The following is a 12645-nucleotide window of genomic DNA, read 5'->3' on the forward strand; positions in this document are numbered from 1 at the left end:
ACAAGGCTACAGGAGAAATCTCACAGAAGACAAGCCTTGTAGGCAGAAGTGCAGCCAAATGGGAAATGATTCATCGTCTCTGAATGGGATGAGCACTGAGCAGAAGCAGTTTAAACCTCAGAGTGCTTTGGCTCATAAACCACCAAATATGCGATTAACACTTTATCTTCTCCTGAAGAGCAGTCTGTATCTAGGAGCAAAACCTGTGAGACTCATTTGTGTGTTCTAATCTTTCTTTTGTAAGTTTGAATGTGTTTAGGTATGTTTTTGATTTTTAGCTGAATGACAAAATGTTTGTGTGCACCCTAAATAACGCTCCTGTCCTGTGACCCTTCAGCAACAGCACCTTTCAGTGAGGACAGTTATGTTGCAGGAGTGCAGGCACAACTCCCTGCACTGACTTAGTGTAGTTCATTTGCTTATAATTAATGAAAATACATGATTAGCTAGAAATGTTTAATGCAGGATGCCAGTTCCAAGGTGATTACTGTATTTTGATTTTTAGTATTTTTAAAACTTGCATCATTTTAACATTAACAGTGCCATTCATAGTCTACAATGCTGAAAGATGAATAGAAAATATATTTGTGAATTCTTTAATTTAGTTAATGCAGAAAGGAGGTACAGTTTACAAAGTTGGATGAAGCAATGTAAAAGGGAAAAAGCCTGTGCCCTCTCTGTCTCCATAGAACTAGTCAGAATTTTAGCCTATCTCTGGTCGTATTGTAGTATAAATTGTCATATTGGCTCTAAGATACATAAATGATAGAGAAACTAAAGGAATTAGGTCATTGGAAGGTGTTTAGTTTTAAATAATTGAAATGTAAGAAGACAGTTGTGAGATAAAAAAATACTGTACTTGGAAAGTTAATATATATATAATATATATAATATATAATCATTTGTTTAGCAAATGATTATATTTGGGTGCCCTGGATAGCCCTCAATTAGCAGTTGAGATGTCCAAGGAGCAGTGTGTCTAGGAAATGCATGTAAAGATTCCTCTGGAAAACTGGGTCTGCTCTTTCCTTGCTTGTGCAGTTGTATAAGAAATGGTGGAAATCAGAAGTGATATTTAGTATAACACTCTGTGAGCAGAACTGCAAGAGGCTGAGGGTTCCTAGAGTGTATGGCTGCAGGGAAATGAGGGTTTTCCATTTCTGTGTCCCCTCAAAATCCCCATCATGTCTACTTGGAGTGTCTGAAATTCATAACTGGTGTTTGAGGTCAGTGGAAATACTTGGATACTCCTTGTACTTGGAAGCCATTCTGCCTTTGTAGGAGCCCAGCAATGAAATGTTCTCAAACTTGTTGGGAATATTTTCCTGGATTTTTATCCATTTGCTGTACTGGTAGGAGTGTTGATGTACAGTGTTACACTTTTTGCATTCATGTAATCAATCACCTTACACTCCTCTTTTCAGTCTCAGCTCCTTCCCATTATCTTTCTTAATCTTCACTCTCTACTGCTTAATATCTTCTACTCTGTGTTCTTATTTCTCAAAAAAATTCTTGTATTTTCACTTCTTGAGCATTGCATCTTCCCAAAAGATATCTGAAGTTGTAGTTTAAATGGTATGGCAATGTTTTTTGGGCAAGATCCTTTATTTCCGTGTATTGGTGAGCTATTTCATCTGAATCTCTTGGTGTTCTGTTTCTTTAAATTCCCTTTTATATTATTTCTTACAGTACTATATAATTATACTGATTTCACGAAATAATTTAAGCAACTTGTGTAAAACCAAAGTAAAACAAAACCAAGGTTTTACTGTAAGTTGCTGTACTTCAGTTGAAATAAATAAAATTGCACATTCAATTAGCTCATCTCTGTTCAACAGCAGCAGCTTCTTAAACTGTTTGGATTTGTTCTGTAGGACACATCTGTTTAAAGAGAGAAACCAAATGGAATCTGTCCATATTAAATGACTGCAATAATTTAATCAGTTTATAAATGGTATAGTCTAATGATGTAATAATCTTCTGGAGATGAGGCTTTGTGGATGTGTGGTGGGGGATAAGACTGGACTGAGGTACACTAGTTTTAATGATGTTTGAATGGTGACACTGGTTTTCCATCTGTGCTGTCTTTAAGCAGCTGGAGTTTTCCTCACTTAGATGATGTTGCATTTCTGCAGGTACAGGCAGAATTCCATCATCAGAGGCATAATCTTAGTGACCAGGTAAAGGTGTGTGTATAGTCCACACACCTTCCTGCTGACCCTGTTCTATTTTTGGCAGAAGCCAAACTGTCAGGTTCCAGAGGGAGAGGCAACTTCCAGAGTTGAAAGCATTCCACTAAAACCAATTTTCCAAAAAAATGTGAATGTAGGGATATTGTGTTTGAATATTTCAGCTGTACTAAATAAGAAAGAGGCAGGATCCACATATTATCAAGGAGACAATGTCTGAGGTTGTGGATATTGATGATAATGCAGGATGAGGTAAGAGTACATCACTCATCTATATTGCCCCATATAATATCATTTCAGTACATCAGGTGTAGTAATAAAACAAAACTGTGCTGAACTAGGAGTTTAGAGTAAGGGCAGGTGTTTAATTAGTGATTTTTGCTAGTGATAGTATCAAAATCATGACCCTCTTGAACTCTTTAACATTGTTTTACTTATTAGAGGACTATTTTTTGTAAATTACCTAAATATATGTCTGAAATGCCAGAATTCATTTTTTTTCCCTATCAAAAGTTGTTGCCCGAGGTTTTCTTATGAGTTAGGAATTATTTCTTAAAAAGGATCTGACAATCCTTTTGTTAGTGCTGATAAAATCAATATTTACAGCATTTTGCTGGAGTGGCATGGGAATTACTTGTGAAGGGTAAATTGTGTCCATGCTTTTGGGGTCTTTTTTTTTTTTCCCTTCCTGGTTCTTTTCCTTTCTCCTCTTTCCAGAAAATCCCCAGGAGTAGTGGTGTTCCCCAAGGATCCCGTCTGCAGCAGAGACAGAGTTTTGAGACTTCCTGTTTAAATCACACATGTGGCCACGTCCTGACAGCAACGGCAGCACAGCCTGGAGCACTGCTGGGATCCACAATTTCTGGCACCCAGGAGTCTGACTTAGATGCAGGTGCCTCTTGTCTGAGCCCTTTTTAAAATTCAGGGCATTTTTTTCTGGTTGGTAATTAGATCATGAATTTCTTTTGTTGTTGCCTCTACTACAGCTCATTCAGAGGGTGGAGAGTTTTACTGCAGTGAAACAAATCCAAGGGCTCTGCTCCTTGCTGGCAGGTTTGTCCCCACATTTTCAGAGGTGCATGAAATATGTTAAACAGAGCTATCATTTATTCCTCCTGTTAGCTTTCCCCCCCCACTCCTGTTCCTATCAAAACAAACAGAAATAGATGGCTGAATTTCCATGTTACCTTTTTTATTTACCCATCAGAGGAAGGATCCTGTGCTCTCTTAAGTATTTTGCAAGTTGATAATTTTGGATTAATTGCTTCTGTTTTGGTTAAAAACTAAGTGCTGGGATTGTAAAGAAGTCTTTAAGGACTGAGGTAAGACTTTTAGCAGGATTGTAAGAGTTTGAGATGGAAGTGACCCCCTTTTCTTTGCCTGATCTCTTAAAAACTATTTTATTCCAGTATTTCTTGGATAATTGCATTAGAGTTTACTTCACTCACACTTGGATATAAAAACCACCTCTGCAGTTTGAGATCAGTTAATCTTGGTAATGTTACTCTAAAGTTGTTTTTTTTTTTATGAACTATTGTTTTTAATACTGCAGGAGGGTAAAAAATAGAGAATCTTACAGCAAATGTAACAGCAAAGCTGCAGGATTCTTTTATCTTTTTAATGCATTTCTGTTTCCCACCCTGATTTTGTTTACTGGAATACAATTTTATACTTGTCACCTATATGAGAAAGAGAAGGGATAACTTTGAAATTGGTCTGAAAATTGATCTTTGCAGTCTTTGCTCCATGGTACAGTAGTGGTTGGTTTTTCAGATGTTGAAAAATGCGTGAGATGGGATGGTTAGGCCATTTTGGAGGAGGGTGGAGAAGAGAAATGGAATTTATAGTGTATGAAAGTTATGCATTAGAAACATCCTGGCTGGTCTGAGAGGCTCCATTCACACTGAACCAGGAAATGCAGATATTCCCAATAGCCTTTGTTTTCTTTAAGTTTCCCATGTGTTACTTCTGCTCCTTTCTCACTGAGCTGTGGCTGGAGCCCTAATTTACAAAGAGCCCTGAGCATGGTTTATTTTGTATCATTCAGCTTTAATTTTCACATTTGGTACATAGCTAAAAAAAAGCAAACCAAACTCAACTTTTTTTACATCTACTTACTCAATTTAACTTGAATTAATGTGAATCTCCATGAAAGAGACTTCTAAACCTTCCTGGTAGGATTTGCAGTGCCTGGGGAGGGCTGCTATCTTCATTGCAAAAGTGGCAGCATAATTTCTTTCCTTTACTTCTTGAGAGGCATATCAAATAAACTGGACACATGAATAGGGTGGGTGACGTGTGTGGCAGCGAGCCCATCGCAGAATGAATCTAGGAAACGTGAATGCATGAGCTGCTCGAAGGAAGAATTCAATGGTTTGGGGGGTTTTGTGTTTTGTTTTACTTTTGGCTTGGAGTGGAGTAAGGGAGGAGAAGTGGAAAAGGAAGCCTTTTGTTTACAGTGAAACAATGCTGTGAAGCAGACATCGTGATGTAAAAACAGGAGTCTAAACATGGCAAATCTTGGCGGGCTCCATCTGGCCACGGCCACAAGTCACTCAGCCGTCCCCGGCACAGACTGCTGGAGTCTGGAGTCGCTGTCGTATCATCCTTCCCTTACGGGAATTTAAAACAACCTTGGAGACTCTCTTCCAGAATTTTATTATTGCATGACATTAATGATTTATTGGCTTAACTGTTTCTACCCAGTGATGCATTGCATCTTTGTTATCTCTGATAAATGTCTGATGTTTTCATTTGGATTTTAACCTCCATGAGTTGCATTATATGCAAGTTATATGGGTCTGGAATTCTAAATCTAGTCACAGCACAGCCTATTCTTGTGGAGAACTTAGAGTGAATCTGTTGAACAGAAAATATACTGGTTTTGTGTTAGGTTCTGGCATCTTTCGCAGTAGTTTACATTATATTACATTATTAGGGCATTTGTCACTTTTGGATATCCATATTGCTGTTTGGTGTTTGAATGCTGGTTATCGTGGGTTTGTTTGTTTAGTCCCACAGGAAAAATTCTGTTTTGTTGAGACACGGGTTTCTCACTGACAATGCTTATAATGTATGTGATCCTTGGAAATGGGTTTCACTTTACATGTAGTATATTAAGGATTTAGCATCTGGCTTGTGTTGAAGTTGAACTTACAGAAATGTGTTTATGGGAAAATTTAGAATTGTAACAATTAGTACTAAGGAAATTCTTGCTAAAAGTGCTTTTCTAGTACTATGTTTATACCAATGCATATTTTAATTGAGTTTATTTTAAAGCTGTCTACCTTGTGTTTGGACATCAGCCTAGCAGTGATGCTTTTATATGTCACTTAGAATGTTTTTTTGCAACCTGACATGTTAGTATTAAATAGCACTTTAAAAATCCATTAGTACTTTTGAACTGTTCTAATGCTTATTCTTAGAATCGTGTACCAATTCTAACTTGTACTAAGTTTGCATTCAATTTAAATGAGATGTATAGGTCTGTAAGAGAATTAGAAATTAGTTTCCTACCAATATAAGCTGTAGGTGTGCTGTGAGGCAGCTGTGCCTGCTGAAGAAGTCACCCAGTCGTCCTGCCTCCCATAGTTTGGGAGCAGAAGGGATCATGCGATGGAGCTCCTAATTGACATCAGAAAAAGATACCCAGGTGAAGAAGCCTAATCATGGTGTTTGGGGTGTACCTGGCTGCTTGCCCTGCAGCTCTTCTGCTGCAGAGCCAGGGATCCAGGGGTGGAGGAGAGTGATTGCCTTGGATCTCATTGAGCAGAGTGTGTCTGAAATCAGCATCAGCTTGTCCAGTGTCCTTGGGTGAACTGGGCTTCCCTGTGCTGGCATATGGCACCTGCAGCTCCGTGTGCTGCCTCTACTGGGCCCTGGAGAGGGTGTAATTTGGAGTGTTAATTAGGGTAACGCTGAATTTTACAATGCAGTACTGGGGAAAATAATGATCCTACCATTCTATGTGTGTGTACGTGTTTTGTACCGACTCTAGTTTAGAGCTCATTGGGTTATTTTGAATTTCTGGTGCTTTGTGAGACCCAGAAAAGAGCAGCTGTCCCTAAGTAAAACAGAGCAGCCTGGAAACAGCTGTGTGTGTACTTGCAAGAGAAGTGCTTTTTTGTGTTGTAGTTCTGCATTTCTGAGTGTGCTCTGAGAAATGGAAAAGCTGAATGTTTAAGGAGAAGATTGTGTCTCTAAAAACCTGAAGGGTGTTAGCTGGTAATTTTGGTATATTGGTAGCAAAATCTGCTTTTTAACTTAATTTTATTTTTAATAAAATACATTTCTGGAGCTGCAGAACAGAGGCAGGAGGAAAAACTATGTCTGCGTTAAAGTGAAAATATTGGGCATTTTATTTTTAGAGCTGAAAGCTCTTATAAGGGTATGGGGTGCACTTCTCCTGCACAACTGCAAGAAGGGCAGCCTGGCTGATCCTCCCTGCTCTGCAGCCATGTGCTTCTGCCACTTCCTTTGCGGCAGGTTTGCAGATAGCGTGACTGCAGGATAAGTCTGTGCAGCTCTAGGAGCCAACGGTGAACTAATCCATCTCCCCAGAAGGTTAATTTTCTGTTAAGCCAGTTCAGCTTCCTGCTCTACCTTGTATCCCTGTGCTTGCTAGACCTGCTTTGAGGGAGGAACAGCTGCAGCCCCCTGTACTGTTGGGTGCAATATGAAACCTTCCAGCACACTCCGATCACCGATCCTGCTTGGAATAATGGTCAGCTGCTGTGTTCTGACCCATTTCATGCTGCAAATTGACTCCAAACCCCTGTGCACCTGTAAAACACACTATTTGTTAGGCTTGCCTGCCTTTGTGTGTCCCTTCTTGACGATAATTGATTGCAATCTTCAAAAATGCAGGAATTTCATTAAGCAAAAGTAAACTCTTAGTTTTAGGGTCACATTCTGTCACATTTTGTTCATCTGCAGAAAAAGCACCTTTCAAAGGAAATGGAACCTTAAAAAAATCCTCAGAGAGATTAACTGTAAAATAAAACTTAATAGTTGGGGTAAACAATTTTATTTCTAAATCTTAATGGAGGAAGTTATTACCTCAACAGCTGTATTTGCAAAATCCATATGGCGTTACTTACAGCTCTTTATTCAATAAATAGTTGAAGACCTCCTGTTTTATATCTTCCCATGTGGGAATTCAGGCAGGTACAGGGAGGGAATGCAAGCAGAGAAACGTAAGTTTCTTGTGAGCGTGCCAACAATGGAAGAAACCAGTAGGTTTAAAAACTTGTTTAAAAATGTTTAAAGTATTGAGCCATCCTGCTGGAACCTGTGCACGGTGTGCTGTTTGCCTGTCACAAATGCCATTTCTAAAAGAAATAAGTGAATTTGAAAAGAGTTTTGTACTATGTGGAGAAAAGTACGTCATGTCAGCCTTAAGTTCAAACACCCGAGCAATTTCTGGGTCCCAGGGGCAGCTGTGAAGGCGAGGAGGGGCGTGAGTGTGGCTTCATTTGCCTCTCTCCCTCCCCCAAGCAGGCTCATTCCAATCAGCAGTGTAATTGGAATGCAACCACAGTCTGGAGGAGGAAGGGGAATTTTTGGCAAGGAGAGGCAGAGCAGTTGGGAACTTTACTCAGATTAAAGCATAGACGACCATTCATTATCAGTACAACACACATTAGCAACAGCGTAGCATTGTGTTTCTACAGCTGGGACTTATTTTGGTTATTGTATTGCCCTGCGTAGAACATGCAAACAAGTGGGATCTGATCACAAAACCCAATGCTAATGGCTTTCAGTAAAAGATGGTGTTTCTGTAGGGGAAGAAAGACTTGTCTTCAAAATGAGCCATTGTGGTAAAAATTGATAGGCAGCCTGTTGCTCTCCCATGTGTTACATATGTTCTTGAACAAGCGCTTTTTCTGGGAGAAAAACCCTCGGGGAGAGAAATAACCAACAGGAATTATAATGTTAAAACTGTTGGTTGGATTCAGAAGGCTGAACTTGTTCTTCTGTGGTGATGACACAAAAAGCTAGAAGATTAGAAAACATAATCTTAGCTTTGGACCGAGTGCTTTCCTCCCCATGACTGTGGAGCTGTCTGTTGACAAAGTGTTGGTTCTTATGGATGACTAGCATGGAATGGGGGGGTTCTACTGAGTCATGTACAGACTTAAGTGTGTTGATTGTGTGTTTCCTTCTGCATCTGGTGTGCTCACTTCCATGGACATTCATGATTATTTTTATTTTCTTACCTGTCTTCCTTAATCTTTCTTTGATAGTATTGGTGTGTCTCAAATATACACATTTAAAAACTACTTACTTAAGATGGCTTAAGCAATATTATTTTTAACATAGGAATTTTAAGACTAATATGTTTCTACAGTGATTGTCTACAGCTGTAGCCCTGAGGTGTTTGTACCTCACGCTGCTGGGTATAAACACATTTAAACCTTGTAATTTTTCATAAATCAAGAGGTGCATTTTAACAGGTAACTGAGAGTGTACCAATATGCAGATAATGTAACACTAAAACCTACCTGTGAGGTAAAGTAGTGGTGTTCCTGTTTTGCAGGTGAATCTGGTGAACAAGTTGGCTGTAAACAGTTTGATACAGGCGGGAAATACCCATGAGGGTTGAATACACAGCCTTTAAATGTCCAGGTTCTCTGAATTCACGTTTCTTCCCTTCTTATGTTGCTTCCTCAGCACTCATTCTGGTGTTTTCCAGCCTTTGGAGGTGAATAGATCATTGAAGACTCTGAGCTCAAGTCTCAGAGGTGGTGATTCTGTGAAATCTCATAGATCTTTGAGTTTTTGCTTGTTTTCAGCACAAGCTTCCTACGCTGGAGCTCTCCCTTTCCACTTCATGGGCTTCATGTTCTTCCCTCTAACTGTGGAGACCTGGTGTTACTGATATACTTATTATTCTGAAATAAACATACTTTTTAATACTTATAAAAATAGTGGTAATGTATAACATAGAATACCTTCTGTAAGAACAGCTTGATGTCATTAAAATTTTGATTTTTTTGTAAAAATGGTTCCAAAGTAAGCAGCAGTTGTAACAAGAGTTCTTCAGTAACTAGCAAAAAGAATAAACAGAGTTCAGAAAATGAGAGAGAAATATTTATCTTTCTATAAAATTCACCTTTTCAATAGTCATAGTTCCTTTCAATTTTTATGTGAGTTCAACCAATTATTGACCCCCTCTATAACTGCATGTAAATTTTAATAGCTAAGACATAGATTATAGGGGTTTGGGATACTAAATATTTTGCATTTACTTGAAATAGTTAAATTATTTTTCAATAAACCATTCTTTGTCAGTCACAGGAGTAATAAATCAGAAAAAGGAAATTGGCAAATGTGATTCACTTAATTCCTATTTTTGAATATTTGTGGACGGTGTAGCAAAGCTGTCATAGAAGGAGACTGGGTAGCTTATAACATTATGCGCTTTTCATGTTTCTGTGAGCAGACCTGAGTAGCGTATGTTAGAATGAGATCATAAAGCACGAACAAAAATATTTAATGTATGTATACTATGTAAAATTGATGTGCTGTTTGTCTTGGCACATATATATTGGAATATTAATGTTCTCTTTTCTGTAGACTACCCAGGAAGTCAGTAATAAACACGAAACATAGTTATCCATTGACTCACTGATTCCCTGTAATGAATATTTTATCTACACATGTGTGCTAGAAGCCATTAATGTCATTTGATGATGCACTTACAGTACCACATGCCCCCTCTTTTTTTTCCAAGCCAAGGTCACTATATCCAGCCATTGGTTTGCATTCTAGTTCCAGTGCAAGTTTAAATAGCTTAACTTTTTTTTCAAAATAATTGTAACAAAAAGTGCCTTAAAAGAAGCACATCCAAATAATAAATAACGGTGCCATCGTGCCTCCAGAGGATCCATTAGCGGTGGGGCTGTGTAGATCTGATAGTGGCGTACGTTGGGTCCAGAATCATCAGCACTTTAACTTGGCTTTGTCAAGGGAAAGAAATCTCCCTCTAGTTCTTTCTGGTTTTTGAATCTTTAGCTCAAATTGAACCTAGGATAGAGGACTCTTAGATAATTAAGTCCCATGAGTTTTGTGAGAATCATTGCCTGGATAAAGAGGAGACCCTGGCAGTGACCTGAAGTGAAAGGAAAAAGCTGCAGTAGACCCCGTGCTGCTGGACCACGGGAGAGCCTGCTTGGGAGAGGGTCTGTCTGAATGCCTAGTGGGAAAAGCCTCAGCCACAGCCTTCAGTCAGCCATGAAATATAAATCCATAGGAAGCCGAACTTCCTTAGTTTTTATTCTCAAGGAACTAATAATCAGCTGGTTATCAGAATATTCAGAACAGGTTTTAGTACAGTGTTGAAACTGTTAGAAAAGTGGAGCATAAACTCTGGTACTTTTCCCACCAGTGGGAAAAGTTTTGTCCAGAAAAGTCCTGGGATAGATTAGAGCTCTGTGTGTGGAAGAAGATTGTTTCACTTTGAGCTGAGCTGATGCTCCTGGGACCTGGGCTTTTTCACCTAGAAATACCTGGCAGAGAGGGCGTTGTTAATGGAAGCTTTCTCAGCATCTTTCCTGTTTTGTTAACCTGACAAACCCAGAGTGGGTTGACATCTGACTTGCCTTAAATGTGGTTACTAGAGAGGGAAAAGTCGAGCCAAAAATATTAGTTTGTTCACTCGTGGGTAATTGTTGGGGAAGCAGTTATTAGTCTGTGTGCTCTGCGTGTGCCCAATCTTACAAAAATGAGACTTCAGTTAAATTGCATTGGCAGGCTTGCTTTATTTTTGAAAAGAAATGTTTGTAATTAGTTAACCTTACAATTTCTCTCACAAGAATAGTTGAACCTCTTTTGTCTTGGACATTATACAGTTTCAGGAACACCCTGTGTGGCTTGCTGTGCTGTAGATGTATTTTGACTTAACTATTGGATTTAAAGCCTACAGCTTCACTTGACGCTTCCCATTACTTGTAATGGGTGAAACTGTGACAATAATTGTATATTTTTTAAGATACTTTAAAAACTTGCCATCTGTATAAGCATCTATTTTACGTGAAGCTTTTCACCACTAGATGAATGGTGGCTGGTGACCAATAACCTATTGCAGTTCTTGGGCAGATGATGTCTGTTGTGTTACCACTCATCTGAGGATATTCTTGGTGTAATAAAATCTTAAGGAGCTGCAAAAGCAGTTTTCTATTACCTCTTTTTTTCAAATGCCTTTAGGTTGTTGTCAATATTCTGGGTAGTGTAAACTTCCAGTTGTTGGGCACGTGGAAGCCTTTGGTAACTGTATTTTTATCACACCATCCAAAGAACTGTATTTGATTTTTGGAGCAGACAGTGATGTGACAGTCTCTTTTCTACATGTACTTGAATGCTGAGTATCAGAAATACCTAAAGCTTTTGGCTCTCTATTAGTGTTTTACTACTGTTGACTGTTTAGATTGAAATTATTGGGTGAAAATCCCTTAAATGGAGCTCTGCTTTAGGACTACCAGTATTTATTACTTTTATCATCTTTTAAAAACCCCAGCAACTACCAGTGTGGAACCAGGCACTTCTTTTTCAGGTTAACAGTGTTGTTAGCAGCCCCTTTCATCAAACTACTGTTCTGAAATTTTCCTGGGAACTTTTATGTCTTTTTCGTGTGGGATAGGTCAATGTGAGCGGATTGTTCTATGATTCCCTGTAGCTACTGATAGGCATCTCTTGTGTCTATGGAGGGCCAAAACTCCTTAGCAGAGTTGTAGCCAGATTTTACAGTGCTGAATTCTCATGGAATTGGAATCCCTGAATTCCCATTCATTAAAATCAGGATCTTTATGAATGTAAAAATTGGGAAAACATGAATTCCATTATTTAGACTGTCCAGGGTGGTGTTTCTCTGCCCTGGCTGTGGAGGTCTTCATGGGGAGTGCTCATGGATTGCCTCTGCTTGCTTTTATTCAGGCAGGGGGGGATCAGGAGTCTTGCAGGATCAGTGGGAGGGTATTCTGGGGGGAAAAGGATGACCAATGGTGTTTGGTTTTAAGTAGTGCCCGTGGGATGTGATTATTGGATGCACTTTTGTGTCTTTTCATTTCCTGGCATTAATAAATATTGGCGATCTCATGGGAAAAATATCCAAGGGAATCATATAGTGAGGAATCTCCTGCAGCAGCCGGTTCCAACCAAATAACTCTCCCCACCCCCCCCTTTTTTTTTTTTTTTTTTTTTTTTTTTTTTACTACTAGCTGTGGGAATTCATGCTTTTGCTCAATCCCCAAGAATCCTTTTGTGTTATCAGTAAATATTTTAATGTTTCACAGGGGAATCTAATATTTCCTGCTTACTAAACCTGTGATAATAGATAAGCATAGTAGTTGAACAGTGGTGCAATTTGTGAAGAGAAGTCTTCGTTGTGTACCTTGGCACCTTTATATGAAATTTGTCCCCTTTGACCTTTTATTTATTTATTTATTTAAATGTATTC

General features: G+C 38.9%; 1 protein-coding gene across 3 annotated transcripts in view; it reads left to right on the forward strand.

Moving 5' to 3' along the window:
- SMURF2 (SMAD specific E3 ubiquitin protein ligase 2) overlaps nt 1-12645 on the forward strand; it is a 58985-nt gene that overhangs the window by 14229 nt on the left and 32111 nt on the right. The window contains exons 1-2 of one of the 3 annotated variants that reach the window (XM_032128863.1): nt 3043-3081; nt 3176-3242. The exons of 1 other annotated variant lie outside the window; for it this stretch is intronic. In XM_032128863.1, coding sequence (XP_031984754.1) covers nt 3076-3081; nt 3176-3242 — 73 coding nt within the window. In that variant the 5' untranslated portion in view covers nt 3043-3075. Of the gene's footprint in view, nt 1-3042; nt 3082-3175; nt 3243-12645 lie in introns of those variants that run through there. One more of the 3 variants, XM_032128865.1, reaches the window with a different exon arrangement.

The sequence above is a fragment of the Corvus moneduloides genome, chromosome 19 (genome assembly GCF_009650955.1).
Source record: "Corvus moneduloides isolate bCorMon1 chromosome 19, bCorMon1.pri, whole genome shotgun sequence".
NCBI classification, from domain to species: domain Eukaryota; kingdom Metazoa; phylum Chordata; class Aves; order Passeriformes; family Corvidae; genus Corvus; species Corvus moneduloides.